General features: G+C 42.8%; 1 protein-coding gene across 1 annotated transcript in view; it reads right to left on the bottom strand.

Annotated features, from left to right (window-relative positions):
• Positions 1-15,276, bottom strand: part of LOC130355729 (zona pellucida-like domain-containing protein 1) — a 206,197-nt gene that overhangs the window by 136,399 nt on the left and 54,522 nt on the right. Inside the window, exon 2 of the mRNA XM_056556279.1 lies at positions 14,121-14,234. Coding sequence (XP_056412254.1) covers positions 14,121-14,226 — 106 coding nt within the window. The 5' untranslated portion in view covers positions 14,227-14,234. The remainder of the gene's footprint in view (positions 1-14,120; positions 14,235-15,276) is intronic.

The raw sequence follows: 15,276 nt of genomic DNA, 5'->3' as shown, positions 1-15,276 counted from the left end.
GGGGTGTAGAACACTTTACCTTGTCGTAACATGCATAGCGAGTGTGCTGTGTTAGTGAAATAATACTGTTATTCAGTATGACATGCAAATTACAGGCATCACTATTAGAATGACTGCTGCAGAGCGTCTGGATGTGGCAGCAGGGAGACCATATGCCGTCAAAATTGAAGAGAATAAAGAAATTATTTATGTAATTTAATTTAATTTGAATTTATTTAATTTTTTTGAGTACCCATTCTGGTGAGCCTAGAGCTGGCAGTCCGCCAAGAGGCCAGCTACCACCTGTCCCAGCCCCTGCCTCTCAGCACACCCCCATACTCCACTTGGAAAGGGAGGGACTGCAGTACTAGCAACTTGGACAGGTGCATATTCAGTGTCTATGCCGTTAGATAAGTGGGTGCATAAAGTTAGAAGTGACTGCAGTGAAAAAGCTTGCACTTGTATCTTAAAATTGAGCTGGCGGTCCTCCGCCAGGTGAGATACCAACTGTTCCAGCCCCTGCTTCTCAGCTCTCCCCCCCCCCCCTCCCAACTGTGAAAGTGCGAATGTTTCATTTAATCAGTTATGTTTCATTGTGATTGCTCCAAATTTTTTAATTTGGATTCTTGATGTAATTCCACAGGTAATATATGATGTTGATGACCATAGGGCCTCAGTATTGAAAGCTTTCTTTTTTATTTAAATTTAAGATTTATATTAGATTCCCAAGTTTAACCCCTTAAGGATGCAGGATGTACTCAAACAGACCATTTTCTGAGTTCTTAAGGACTCAGGACATTTGAGTACGTCCTGTCAAATCCCAGCCCCCCACCGCTAGCTGGAGGGGAGCTGGTGCCCGATGCCTGCTGAAATCGTTCAGCAGGTATCGCGGCATATCGCCCAGGGGGTCATGATGACCCCCCATGTCGGCGATGGCTGCAGATCGCTGGACAATTCAGTCCAGCGATCTGCGGCAGATTCCGGGTCAATCGGGTCTCCAGTGACCCGGAATTACAGGCTGTTCGGGGCCGTCTCTGATGGCCCCGAACAGCCATAGCCAGCAGGGGTGAGGTGGCACTGTTGCTACCTCACGATCGCCCTGATTCGTCGGCCGGTTTCCCGATCAGGGCACCTGCTGCGGGTGTCACTCCCGCAACCCGCTCCGCCCCTCTTCCGGAGGACGTGAGCGGGTGCGGGAAGAAGACCTCGGGAGCTGGTGACCCCGATCCCCGGCGTCAATGTTGGGATCGGGGCCCCAGGAGCGGCGGCGGGACTGACCTGTGCCCAGAGCAGCAGCAGGAGGTGAGTGACAGCCTCCTGCTGTTGCTTAGCAACAGCTGCCAGCATGCAAAAAGGGCATGCTGGGAGCTGTAGCTATGCAACAGAAGGAGGCAGACCACCACAACTCCAAGCATTCCCTTATGGGCATGCTGGGAATTATAGTATTGCAACAGCTGGAGGCACATTTTTTCTATGGAAAAGGGTACCTTCAGCTGTTGTATAACTACAACTCCCAGCTTGCACAAACAGCTAAAGAGCATGCTGGGAGTTGTAGTGGTGCATCTGCTGGTTGCATAACTACAACTCCCAGCATGCCCGTTGGCTGTCGGTGACTGCTGAGAGTTGTAGTTTTGCAACAGCTGAAGGCACACTGAGTTAAGTAGCAAATCAGTGTGTCTCCATCTGTTGCATAACTACAATCCCCAGCATCCCCAGCCAAAGTAGTATGCCTCCAGCTGTTGCATAACTACAAGACCCAGCATGTCCGTACATGCTGGGGGTTGTAGCTTTTGCAACAGCTGAAGGCACACTGGTTGCAAAACACTGAGTTTGTTACCAAACTTGGTGTTTCACAACCATTGTGCCTTCAGCTGTTGCAAAACTACAACTCCCAGCATGCACTGATAGACCGTACATGCTGGGAGTTGTAGTTTTGCAACACCAGGATGTCCCCCCCCCCCCCCCAATGTGAATGTACAGGGTACACTTACATGGGCGGAGGATTACAGTAAGTATCCGGCTGCAAGTTTGAGCTGCGGCAAATTTTCTGCCGCAGTTCAAACTGCCAGCGAGAAACTACTGTGAACCCCCGGCTGTGTGACTGTACCCTAAAAACACTACACTACACTAACACACAATAAAAAATAAATAAAAAACACTACATATACACATACCCCTACAAAGCCCCCCTCCCCAATATAAATGACAAACGTCTGGTACGCCACGGTTTCCAAAACAGAGCCTCCAGCTGTTGCAAAACAACTACTCCCCGTATTGTTGGACAGCAGTTGACTGTCCAGGCATGCTGGGAGTTTTACACCCTGTTTAGGAATAACTGGTGTAGAATACCCCTATGTCCACCCCTATGCAATCCCTAATTTAGGCCTCAAATGGGCATGATGCTCTCACTTTGGAGCCCTGACGTATTTCAAGGCAACAGTTTAGGGTCACATATGGGGTATCGCCGTACTCGGGAGAAATTGTGTTACAAATTTTGGGGGGTATTTTCTGCTGTTGAGGCACCATAGGGGCTTCCTAAACGCGGCATGCCCCCAGAGCAAAATTTGCTTTCAAAAAGCCAAATGTGACTCCTTCTATTCTGAGACCTGTAGTGCGCCAGCAGAGCACTTTTCACCCCCATATGGGGTGTTTTCTGAATCGGGAGAAATTGGGCTTCAAATTTTGGGGGGTATTTTCTGCTATTACCCTTTTTAAAAATGTAAATTTTTTGGGAAAACAAACATTTTAGGAAAAAATAATTTTTTTTTACATATGCAAAAGTCGTGAAACCCCTGTGGGTTATTAAGGTTCACTTTACCCCTTGTTATGTTCTCCGAGGGGTCTAGTTTCTAAAATAGTATGCCATGTGTTGTTTTTTTTTTTTGCTGTTCTGGCACCATAGGGGCTTCCTAAATGCGGCATGCCCCCAGAGCAAAATTTGCTTTCAAAAAGCCAAATGTGACTCCTTCTATTCTGAGACCTGTAGTGCGCCAGCAGAGCACTTTTCACCCCCATATGGGGTGTTTTTTTGAATCGGGAGAAATTGGGCTTCAAATTTTGGGGGGTATTTTCTGCTATTACCCTTTTTAAAAATGTAAAACTTTTGGGAAACAAAGCATTTTAGGGAATTTTTTTTTATTTTTTTACATATGCAAAAGTCGTGAATCACCTGTGGGGTATTAAGGTTCACTTTACCCCTTGTTATGTTCCCCGAGGGGTCTAGTTTCCAAAATGGTATGCCATGTGTTTTTTTTGCTGTTCTGGCACCATAGGGGCTTCCTAAAGGTGACATGCCCCCCCAAAAACCATTTGTCGCTCCTTCCCTTCTGAGCCCTCTACTGCGCACGTCGAACAATTAACATAGACATATGACGTATGTGCTTACTCGAGAAAAATTGGGTTTCAAATACAAATAAAATTTTCTCCTTTTTACCCCTTGCAAAAATTCAAAAATTGGGTCTACAAGAACATGCAAGTGTAAAAAATGAAGATTGTGAATTTTCTCCTTCACTTTGCTGCTATTCCTGTGAAACACCTAAAGGGTTAAAACGCTAAAATGAATGTCATTTTGAATACTTTGGGGGGTGCAGTTTTTATAATGGGGTAATTTGTGGGGTATTTCTAATATGAAGACCCTTCAAATCCACTTCAAACCTGAACTGGTCCCTGAAAAAAGCGAGTTTCAAAATGTTGTGAAAAATTGGAAAATTGCTGCTGAACTTTGAAGCCCTCTGGTGTCTTCCAAAAGTAAAAACACGTCAATTTTATGATGCAAACATAAAGTAGACATATTGTATATGTGAATAAAATTTTTTTTTATTTGGAATATCCATTTTCCTTACAAGCAGGGAGCTTCAAAGTTAGAAAAATGCAAAATTTTCAAATTTTTCATAAAATTTTGGGATTTTTCACCAAGAAAGGATGCAAGTCACCACAAAATTTTACCACTATGTTAAAGTAGAATATGTCACGGAAAAACAGTCTCAGAATCAGAATGATAACTAAAAGCATTCCAGAGTTATTAATGTTTAAAGTGACAGTGGTGAGAATTGCAAAAAATGGCCGAGTCCTTAAGGTGAAAAAGAGCTCAGTCTTTAAGGGGTTAATGTCCCGGCGTTTACTTTGAACTAATACTGTATGACCGCAAAACCCAATCCAACAAGGAGTCAAATGGTGGCACAATGACAGAGTCTAGAGGTGGCAGCAGCCCGACGAGATCATAGAGCCTCACAATAGAAAAGATTAGAGATATTTTGTAAAATTTTAATTGAAGATACATGAAATTAGATACATGATTTTAGATACATGAAAATTTTACGAGTTTAATCTAAGGTGCCAACAGCATAAGGAGACCATATGGTGGCACAACAACACAGCCTGGAGGTGGCAGCAGTATGAGGAGACCATAATCTGACAGAATAAGACAGCCCGGAATTGTCGTCGGCCAGAGGAGACCATATAGTGGCAGAACGACCCAGCCTGGAGCATGACAAGACCATAGGGCATTACAATTAAAAGGATGAAAGATATTTTGGAAAATTTTAATTGAAGATTTTAAATAGAATATGATTAAATTTAATTTAATGTGCCAGCAGCATGAGGAGAACTCATGACCACAGTGTGTGTGGGTCCTCTGTCTCATCTTCCTCATCACCCTGCAACTCCACAGCCTGCTCCTGCACTTCCTCTCCTTTCAGATGACTATAAAAACCACCCATTCTGCAAAACCTTGCCTGTGCTCCACTGTCCCCCTCCAGTTCAGCCCCCACATGGCTCATCTAGCCTCGAGATGTAGGTGCCACGTCTCCAGTGCCTTGACCAGCCATCGTTTCCAACACATGTTGTAGGATATGAAGCAGTGGAAAGATGTCGTTCATCCCGTAATTCTGGCGACTGACTAATAATGTGGCTTCCTCAAAGGTTGACATTGAAGTTACACAGGGGAGTCCCCCCATTTGTTTGGATCATCAAAAAATCGGTGATGGCTGTTCGTATAATCGGCCAATATATGGAGGGTGGAATTCCAACGTGTGGAAATGTCGCAAATCAACTATGTTGGGGGATGCTGTTCTGATGCTACAGCTCAAGGAGGATGGGCTTTGCAGTGTATGAGTAGCTGAAGTGTATGCAAAGTTTTCTTCCCATTGTTAGGATTTCTTGCTAATGGGGGAATACCTCAGGAATCGCTTGACAACCAGATTGAACACATGTGCCATGCAGGGCGCATGGCTCAGGCTTCCTTGAAGCAGCGCAGACAAGATGTTCTTCCCCTTGTCGGTCACCATGGTTTCCATTTCTAGTTTTCGTGGAATAAGACATGATTCCATTTCTGGATGAATGACTTTTAGCAGATCTTCCCCTGCGTGACTCCGTTTGCCAAGGCAAACCATGTGCCACCGCCGTGCCCTGCACACATGGTATGCTGGAGGGGCATTTTTTTATTAAAATTATTAATTAAAATTTCTTAAAATTAGAATTAATTTATTAAAATTAATTCAAATTATTTATTTAAAAAAAACATTTATGTAATGTGCCAGAAGCACGAGCAGACCACATGGTGGCACTATGACACAGCCTGGAGGTGGCAGGAGCGTCAAAAGACCATATAGTGACAGAATGACCATGCCTAGAGGTGGCAGCAGCATGAGGAGACCATAGGGCCTCACAATTACTAAAATTAAAAGATATGTTTTCAAATTTTAATTGAAGATTTATGGTATCTAGTGCTACCATAAAAATTTTTAGGTAATGTCCCAGCAGCATGATGAGACCATAGGTCCTCACAATTCCTTAGATTAAAAGATACATTTTCAAATTTTAATTGAAGATTTATGATAGCTAGTGCATAAAAACATAGAAACATAGAATGTATTGGCAGATAAGAACCATTTGGCCCATCTAGTCTGCCCAATAATCTGAATCCTATCAATAGTCCCTGGCCCTATCTTATATAAGGATAGCCTTATGCCTATCCCATGCATGTTTAACCCGTTGGGACGAAGGGTTTTTCCGTTTTTGCACTTTGTTTTTTTTCCTCCTTACATTTTAAAAATCATAACCCTTTGAATTTTGCACCTAAAAATCCATATGATGGCTTATTTTTTGCGCCACCAATTCTACTTTGTAATGACATCCCACTGCTGCCACCATGCTTACTCCCAACCATGCTACCACCTTGCTGGCTCAACTTCTGCCTCACAGGCAACCTGCAACCCTCTTTCCTGATGATGAAACCCCTTCTGCACCTGGCTCCCAAGTGCGATAGGCTTCATCATCATCGAATTGTGTCAGCACATCACTGATGTCCTCCTCAGGTTCCTCAACAGTGTGTGCTTCAGGAGCCTGAACGCTCCCAACACCACCTACCACACCACTCTCCTCATCACTACTTGCTTGCCTAGCGAAGGAAGCGGGGGATGTCTCCTCCACACAGGCCAATACAGACATGACACCTTCACTGTATTTGCAACGACCACTTCTGCAGGAAGGCTATTCCATTCATGCACTACTCTCTCAGTAAAGTAATACTTCCTGATATTACTTTTAAACCTTTGCCCCTCTAATTTAAAACTATGTCCTCTTGTTGTTTTTCTTCTTTTAAATATGCTCTCCTCATTTACCGTGTTGATTCCCTTTATTTATTTAAAAGTCTCTATCATATTATATGCTACCATAAAAAATTTTAGGTCAATTTAGGTAATGTCTACCATAAAAAATGCTACCATAATTTTTTTTTAGGTAATGTCCCAGCAGCATGATGAGACCATAGGGCTAAGTTTAAAACATACATTTTCAAATTTTAATTGAAGATTTATGGTAGCTAGTGCTACCATAACATTTTTTAGTTAATGTCCCAGCAGCATGATGAGACCATAGGGCCTCACATTTCCTAAATTTAATATTTTTAATAGCTAGTTCTACCATAAAATGTTTTAGGTAATGTCATAGTAGCATGAGGAGACCACATGGCTGCAAAATGACAAAGCCTGGAGGTGGCACCAGCATGAAGAGATCAAAATGTGGCAGAATGACCAAGCCTGGAGGTGACAGCAGCAAGAGTAGACCATATGGTGACAGAATGACACAGCCTGGAGGTGGTGGCAGCCTGACCAGACCAAATTACCTCACAATTTAAAAATGAAAGATGTTTTTTAAAATTGCATGTGGCTATGTTAACATCCTCTGGATACGTGATGAAAGACTGCCACACAGCAGAGTAGCTGATTTTTCCCCCAACAATCTGCATTGACTGACTGCTTCTGCCGCCAACTCCAGGGACCCCTGTTCCACTACCTCCTGGGCAGGTAGGCTGCCACAAAACAGGTGGTCTACCCCAGGCACGTTTGGCTCCAGACTTCCCACTGCTGCCACCATGCTTACTCCCAACCATGCTACCACCTTGCTGGCTCAACTTCTGCCTCACAGGCAACCTGCAACCCTCTTTCCTGATGATGAAACCCCTTCTGCACCTGGCTCCCAAGTGCGATAGGCTTCATCATCATCGAATTGTGTCAGCACATCACTGATGTCCTCCTCAGGTTCCTCAACAGTGTGTGCTTCAGGAGCCTGAACGCTCCCAACACCACCTACCACACCACTCTCCTCATCACTACTTGCTTGCCTAGCGAAGGAAGCGGGGGATGTCTCCTCCACTTCTTGGCTGAGCTGCTGACTGTCCTCTAGTAGATATTCCTGACTAAAAAGTGGAACTGAACCCACAGCATAGGATACTTCTATGGGGGTGGGAACAGCATAGGACAGAGGCAATTGGAGGACAGGGACTGCTCCCGGGCCATGCCAACTGATGGTTGTGTCTGAGGAACCCACCAACTGTTGACTAGGCATTTCAGATGTCACTTGCGATGAAGTGGATGACCAAGTTAATCAGTCAATGACAGCAGATGGGTTGCTGGTCGAGACACGACCGCTAGCTGATACCAGGAGCTCAGGCCTCTCGCTGCGACTCCTGCTGCCCCTTGCCCCTAGTCTGCTGCGACCTCTGCCTGCACCTGATAAATTTAGGCCTTTGTCACTCCTCTGTGTACGTCATGGTACTTCTCTGCCTGACATACTTAGTGCTATATAAGGGGAGTACAATACGCTTCACCACACGTAAAACAGTATATGTCTAGAACAGCAGCAGGTGTGTACTTTTGGCTTGCCTTTCACAGTAACTAGGCCATTAAGACTCTAACAGGAACAAAATGGTACAACACTTAGATTTATGTATGTGGAATGCACTTATGAGGGGATTTCAATGCACTCCAGTACGCTTTAGAGTGGTATTGCACTAGAAAACATATTTTTTTTAAATCAACTGGTGCCAGAAAGTTAAACAGATTTGTAAATTACTTCCATTAAAAAATCCCAATCCTTGCAGTACTTATCAGCTGCTGTATTATACACAGGAAGTTCTTTTCTTTTTGAATTTCCTTTCTGCCTGACCACAGTGCTCTCTGCTGACACCTCTGTCCATTTTAGGAACTGTCCAGAGTAAGAGAAAATCCCCATAGCAAACCTTTCTTGCTCTTGACAGTTCCTGACATGGACAGAGGTATCAGCAGAGAGTACTGTGGTCAGGCAGAAAGGAAATTCAAAAAGAAAAGAACTTCCTGTTTATTATACAGCAGCTGATAAGTACTGGAAGGATTTAGATTTTTTTAATAGAAGTATTTTACAAATCTGTTTAACTTTCTGGCACCAGTTGATTTAAAAGAAAATGTTTTCTAGTACAATGACAATTCTAGGACAATGCGCTCCAGTATGCTTAAAAAAGTATTTGTGTACAACACCAGCAGTACACACCAGTGCTGCAGCACACAGTCGCTTTGTACTACACCCAAAATTGCACTCTCTCTCAATCTCACTCCCTTCCCTATCAGTGCTTCTAAGCAGGATTTGGGCTTGAGCTGAAACACTGCTGTTCTGTTCAACACACTGCTCTCTGTCCCTCTTTGTAATAGAATGCTGTAGTGACTGGGAGGTGAATTGCTGCTGTAAGAATGCTTTTCTGTGCAACACACACTGCTCTCTGTCGTTCTCTCTGCAAAAGAACGCTGACGTGACTAGGAGGTGAATCGCTATCTCTCTGCTATGAAAGGCTGAAGTGACTGGCCGCAAAATGGCGGCCGATTGTATAGCGCTGTGACATCACAGGGGTGACTGACTGCTGATAGGCTGCATGCTGCATGTGATTCAGGGGCATGCCACCTACCCTTGTTCCCGCCTTCCCAGGATTTCATGCCCCAGGTCCTCACAAGTGGATCCGCCATTTTAGATGCCCTGGAGCCTGGACAACACTAAATGAAGTTTAATTAATCGATTTGCGTGATCGAATCCTGGCAATATTCACATTCGTTGAGAATCGAGTTTTTCGTGAAATTCGTAACTAATTCGGATTCGTCAGATTTGATTCGCTCATCCCTAATCCATATATAGATATATCATAATTTATATTTGTTCATTTGTGGAGCACTGGTGTACTTTTAGGTATAACTATCCTGTGCCTCTGGTTTAGAGTATACTTTCATGAGCTCATTCTCTAAGCTGCAGGGAGAGATCTTTATCTACACAATGGCAGCTACAGAGAAAACAAATTACCTACTGTTGCCCGGGAGCCTATTGGAAACTTGAAGACTTTTATTTCCACTTTAATTTCATTTTTTTAAATAATATTCCATCTACTGAACAAGAACATATTTTAAGCATTTTTCATGACTCTGTTATTACAATGGTTTCTCCCAGTTCTAATTTAATAAACATTTGTTACTCTTGTATTACAACTTAGAATGTAGGTTTTGTATTTGTTAAGAATGATATGTGTCATTTCTGTAGATATACCTCTTAGCCCAGTTTAAGATAAGCATAATACGGAAGCATGTCTGTGCCCATATTATTGCTTTAGTCCAGTTTGGGTCCAGCCCAAACCCCGGATCTAATATCTGGAACTGACATCATCATAGGGATCTATGTTTTTATATAACGCTTATTTGGAACTGGCCACAAAATTATTGTTAACACCTTAACGACGCAGGACGTATATTTACGTCCTGCGCCGGCTCCCGCGATATGAAGCGGGATCGCGCCGCGATCCTGCATCATATCGCTTCGGTCCCGGCGCTTATCAACGGCCGAGACCCGCGGCTAATACTACACATCGCCGATCGCGGCGATGTGCGGTATTAACCCTTTAGAAGCGGCGGTCAAAGCTGACCGCCGCTTCTAAAGTGAAACTGAAAGTATCCCGGCTGCTCAGTCGGACTGTTCGGGACCGCCGCGGTGAAATCGCGGCGTCCCGAACAGCTGATCGGACACTGGGAGGGCCCTTACCTGCCTCCTCGGTGTCCGATCGACGAATGACTGCTCCGTGCCTGAGATCCAGGCAGGAGCAGTCAAGCGCCGATAATGCTGATCACAGGCGTGTTAATACACGCCAGTGATCAGCATAGGAGATCAGTGTGTGCAGTGTGTGCAGGGACCTATAACACTGCAAAAAAATGTAAAATAAAAGTGTTAATAAAGGTCATTTAACCCCTTCCCTAATAAAAGTTTGAATCACCCCCCTTTTCCCATAAAAAAAATAAAACAGTGTAAAAAATAAATAAATAAACATATGTGGTATCGCCGAGTGCATAAATGTCCGAACTATAAAAATATATCATTAATTAAAACGCACGGTCAATGGCGTACGCGCAAAAAAATTCCAAAGTCCAAAAAAGCGTATTTTGGTCACTTTTTATACCATTAAAAAAATGAATAAAAAGTGATAAAAAAGTCCGATCAAAACAAAAATCATACCGATAAAAACTTCAGATCACGGCGCAAAAAATGAGTCCTCATATCGCCCTGTACGTGGAAAAATAAAAAAGTTATAGGGGTCAGAAGATGACATTTTTAAACATATACATTTTCCTGCATGTAGTTATGATTTTTTCCAGAAGTGCGACAAAATCAAACCTATATAAGTAGGGTATCGTTTTAACCATATGGACCTACAGAATAATGATAAGGTGTAATTTTTACCGAAATATGCACTGCGTAGAAACGGAAGCCCCGAAAAGTTACAAAATGGCGTTTTTTTTTTATTTTGTCGCACAATGCTTTTTTTTTTCCATTTCGCCGTGCATTTTTGGGTAAAATGACTAATGTCACTGCAAAGTAGAATTGGCGACGCAAAAAATAAGCCATAATATGGATTTTTAGGTAGAAAATTGAAAGGGTTATGATTTTTAAAATGTAAGGAGGAAACGAAAGTGCAAAAACGGAAAAACCCTGAGTCCTTAAGGGGTTTAAGGGGTACTCCTCTGGAAAACATTTTTTTTTTAATCAACTGGTGCCAGAAAGTTAAACAGATTTGTAAATTACTTCCGTTAAAAAATCTTAATCCTTCCAGTACTTATCAGCCTCTGTATGATCCACAGGAATTTCTTTTCTTTTTGAATTTCTTTTCTGCCTGACCACAGTGCTCTCTGCTGACACCTCTGTTTATATCAGGAACTGTCCAGAGCAGGATAGAATTGCAATGGGGATTTGCTTGTACTCTGGATAGTTTCTAAAATTGACAGAGGTGTCAGCAGAGAGCACTGTGGTCAGACAGAAAGGAAATTCAAAAAGAAAAGAACTTCCTGTGGAGCATGTAACAGCTGAAAACTACTAGAAGGATTAAGAATTTTAAATAGAAGTAATTTACAAATCTGTTTAACTTTCTGGCACCAGTTGATTTAGAAAAAAATGTTTTCCAGTGGAGTACCCCTTTAAGGTAATCTATTACCATTTGTATGTGTATCTTGTGTGTACACTTTTTAATACATATATCATTTCAAGCCCCAAAAATCCCCACATTCCTCCTTGTCATCCAAAATTATTTTAAAGGGGTATTTTGGCCTTAGCCATCTTATCCCCCAACAAAATGATAGGGGATAAGATGTCTGATCCCACCGCTGGGACCTCCTGCAATCTCCATGCAGCTCCCGGCATTCTATGCTGGGCGCTGCTCCCAAGACATGCCACTCTGCCTCTATTCATGTCAATGGGAGGGAGCATGATGGCCGTCATGCCCCCACCCATTGACATGAATGGAGAGGGTGTGGCCTGACGTCACAAGGGGTCGTGGCGTGATGTCACTTCTCCATCTCGGAAGCAGCGCCTGGCACAGATCGCCAGGAGCTGCATGGAGATTGTGGGGGGTCCCAGTGGTGGGACCCCTGCAATCAGACATTCTATCCCCTATAGTTTGGATAGGGGATAAGATGTCTAAGGCTGAAATACCCCTTTAAATTTTATTTTTAATGTCATTCTTTATACTACCATAAAATATAATGGAAACTTGAGAGTTTCTTTCTTGTTAAACTATTCATTGTTCAGTAAAGCTGAAATGTTAACTTTATTCTGTGTGTCAGTACGATTACAAAAACATATATAGTTATATGGCTTGCTATATTCGGACCTCTATAACTTTATTTTTCCATCTACAGAGCAGTCTAAGGGTTCCTTTTTAAGGGTAGATGAGACTTTTTGCCCATCGCCTATCATGGGAGGCCATAATAAAATAAGAATCATAGATCATATCTGCAAAGGTCTTCAAAAGGCCCAAGGTTGCCATGAAAATTGATCAGCAACCAGCGATTGTGTAAGATGGAGGACATTAACGGATAACAGAAGGGACTGGAATGTGGATTTTAACCACTTAGATGCTGTGGTAACCTTTGACTGCAGCAGCTAAATAGTAACATTTCTGAAATAGGAGCTAAATGACAGCAGCTAAGCAGTAGGGATCGACCGATTATCGGTTTGGCCGATATTATCGGCCGATATTCACAATTTTGGGAGTTATCGGTATCGGCAATTACCTTGCCGACAATCCAATAATGCACTGCCCCCTACCGCACCGCCCCACTGCCTGGCCAGAGACCGCCCCCGCCCGCTTCTCTCCCCCTGCTGGTCCTTAGTCCAACCACCGCCACTGACCTATTGCCTCCTTCACTCCCGGTTTTATAATTACCTGTTCCCAGGGCCCGGGGTCCGTGCTACTTCTGGCTCCTGCGTTGTCCAGTGCGCACAGTGACAGCTCAGGATGCTGCCAGAGCCAGAAGTAGCACGGACCTCGGGCCCCGGGAACAGGTAATTATAAAACCAGGGATTTGGGAGGCAATGGGGCAGCGGCGGTGGTTGGACTAAGGGCCGGCGGGGGAGAGAAGCAAGCGGCGGCGGTCTCTGGCCAGAGGATAGGGGGTTGGACTCAGGAGGACCCCAGGACAGGCAGGGGAAGAGAAGCGGCCCCGCAAAAGCTGCTGCAGTTCATTGATTTAAAGTGCCTGCTTTAAATCAATGATCTGCAGCCACTTCTTCGGGGCCGGGGGGGGGGGGGTGGAGAAATAGCCGATAACTTATACCGGATTATCGGTATAAGTTATCGTCTATCGGCCTGAAAGGCCACAGATTATTGGTATCAGCCCTAAAAAATCAATATCGGTCGATCCCTACTAAGCAGTCACTGGGTAGGAACCAAGATTTGCTCCTAAACCCATTCTATGCATCCTTGATGTCATAATAACATACATGTACAACATAGGGCATTAAGCAGTTAATAGATCAATAACATTAACCTCCTAAAGACCAGCCTATTGTAAGCCTTAAGGACCAAGCTATTGTTGTTTCATCCTAACATTCCAAGAGCCGTAGCGGTTTTTGATTTTTATTAATGTGGCTGCTGGACAATTTGCATTTTAATTGAAATTATTTGTGGGTACCTATAATGTATTGATTAGTTTTATTGTCATTATTATTATTATTATTAATTTTTCATATGATTATTGTTTTTTTTTTTTTTTACAAATGCAAAAACAGTAAGCAAGATCAGTGGTAACAAATATGTATTTTCAATGTAAACTATTTAAGATAAATAAAAATGCATGGAAACTCCTTGGAACCTACAAAGTGACCATGATATTAATACAATTGCTAGAATCTGAGTTATCTCTGAACTCGGCAATTATTACCTAAGTCTGGGATGTTTTAGAGCTATGCTCCCATTGTGATTTTGTAAGTACCCTGGACAGGACACACAACATTTCTATCACTATGTAGGATGGCAAAGTTTGGATATATCCACTGATCATTATTAAGTGGTTAGTACCTCTTACCTGGAAACCTGCTATGTTGACTTGCATCACAGTTGTATCCATTAAACTGTGCACCCACTGGAAACATGTAAATTGACAACAGCAGCAACAACCATATCGATTCCATGGCCAAGCCTATGCAAATATAACAAAAATTAGATTTACACCATACAAGGATGTTTTACAATCCCTAGAAACATTAGGATCATGGTTAAAAGTGAAAACAGCACTTACAGAAAGTATGTGACCGTATCGTATGTTATGGTTTATGTCAAATTAGTTTGAAATGTTGTTTCTTCCTCTCTTTTAAACTGAAAGTGAGGTAAACCTCCTATTCTGCCCTTCACATGTCACTTTAAACATTGTTACCATTAAATGTATGGCAAAATGAAATTATTCTTATTTCTGGGTAGATTTAAAAACAACAATACAATTTTAAAACTTTTGCAGGTTAAAAACAATGTGTACTCTTTTTTGTGGGACAACCCAATAAAAACAATACTCAGTTTATGTTGCTTTTCTAATATTCTACCGCTTAAAAAAGTAAAACTTACAAATAATAAATAACCAAAACAGTATACTAGCAATTGCCCTAATCTGACCCCTTTATTTTTTCCATATACGATGCCATATAAAGGCTACATGTTTGCGTTGTAATCTGTAGTTTTTATCAGTACCATAGTTGTTTAGATTTTTTAAACTCTTTTACATTTTTTTCTACAATGTATTTTTTATGTTTATACTGTACACCATTGTGCTGTACACCTTATCAATTGATAACCACTTTGTAGCTCCGGTGAGAAGGTGAGAGGGGAATGCCATTAAATAGGAAATGGCAGTCAGGGATTGGAGGGGGAATAGATTCAAAGGCGCGCACGAACCTTGAAATAGACAGGCCTTGTGCGGCCACTGCTGGATGCAGGGTGGAGGGAACAGTCCAGAGCCTGCAGCGAGGAGAGGAAGCTGTGTGTGCTGTTTGGCCAAGGTAGGCAGCAGAATTTGGTACATGTTGGCGGCTGCCAGCCACCAGCCTTACAACCGTCTGGGATCATAAACATTATATTGTTTATTTTTGGACAGTTCTGCACAAGGCGATACCAGATATGTTTATTATTTTGTCATGCAGTTCTGCATGACAGAATGTTTGTCATTTTGCCATGCACCTTTTAGCACTTGG

The sequence above is a fragment of the Hyla sarda genome, chromosome 2 (genome assembly GCF_029499605.1).
Source record: "Hyla sarda isolate aHylSar1 chromosome 2, aHylSar1.hap1, whole genome shotgun sequence".
Taxonomy (NCBI): Eukaryota; Metazoa; Chordata; class Amphibia; order Anura; family Hylidae; genus Hyla; species Hyla sarda.
This window is presented reverse-complemented; position numbering and strand designations above follow the sequence as displayed.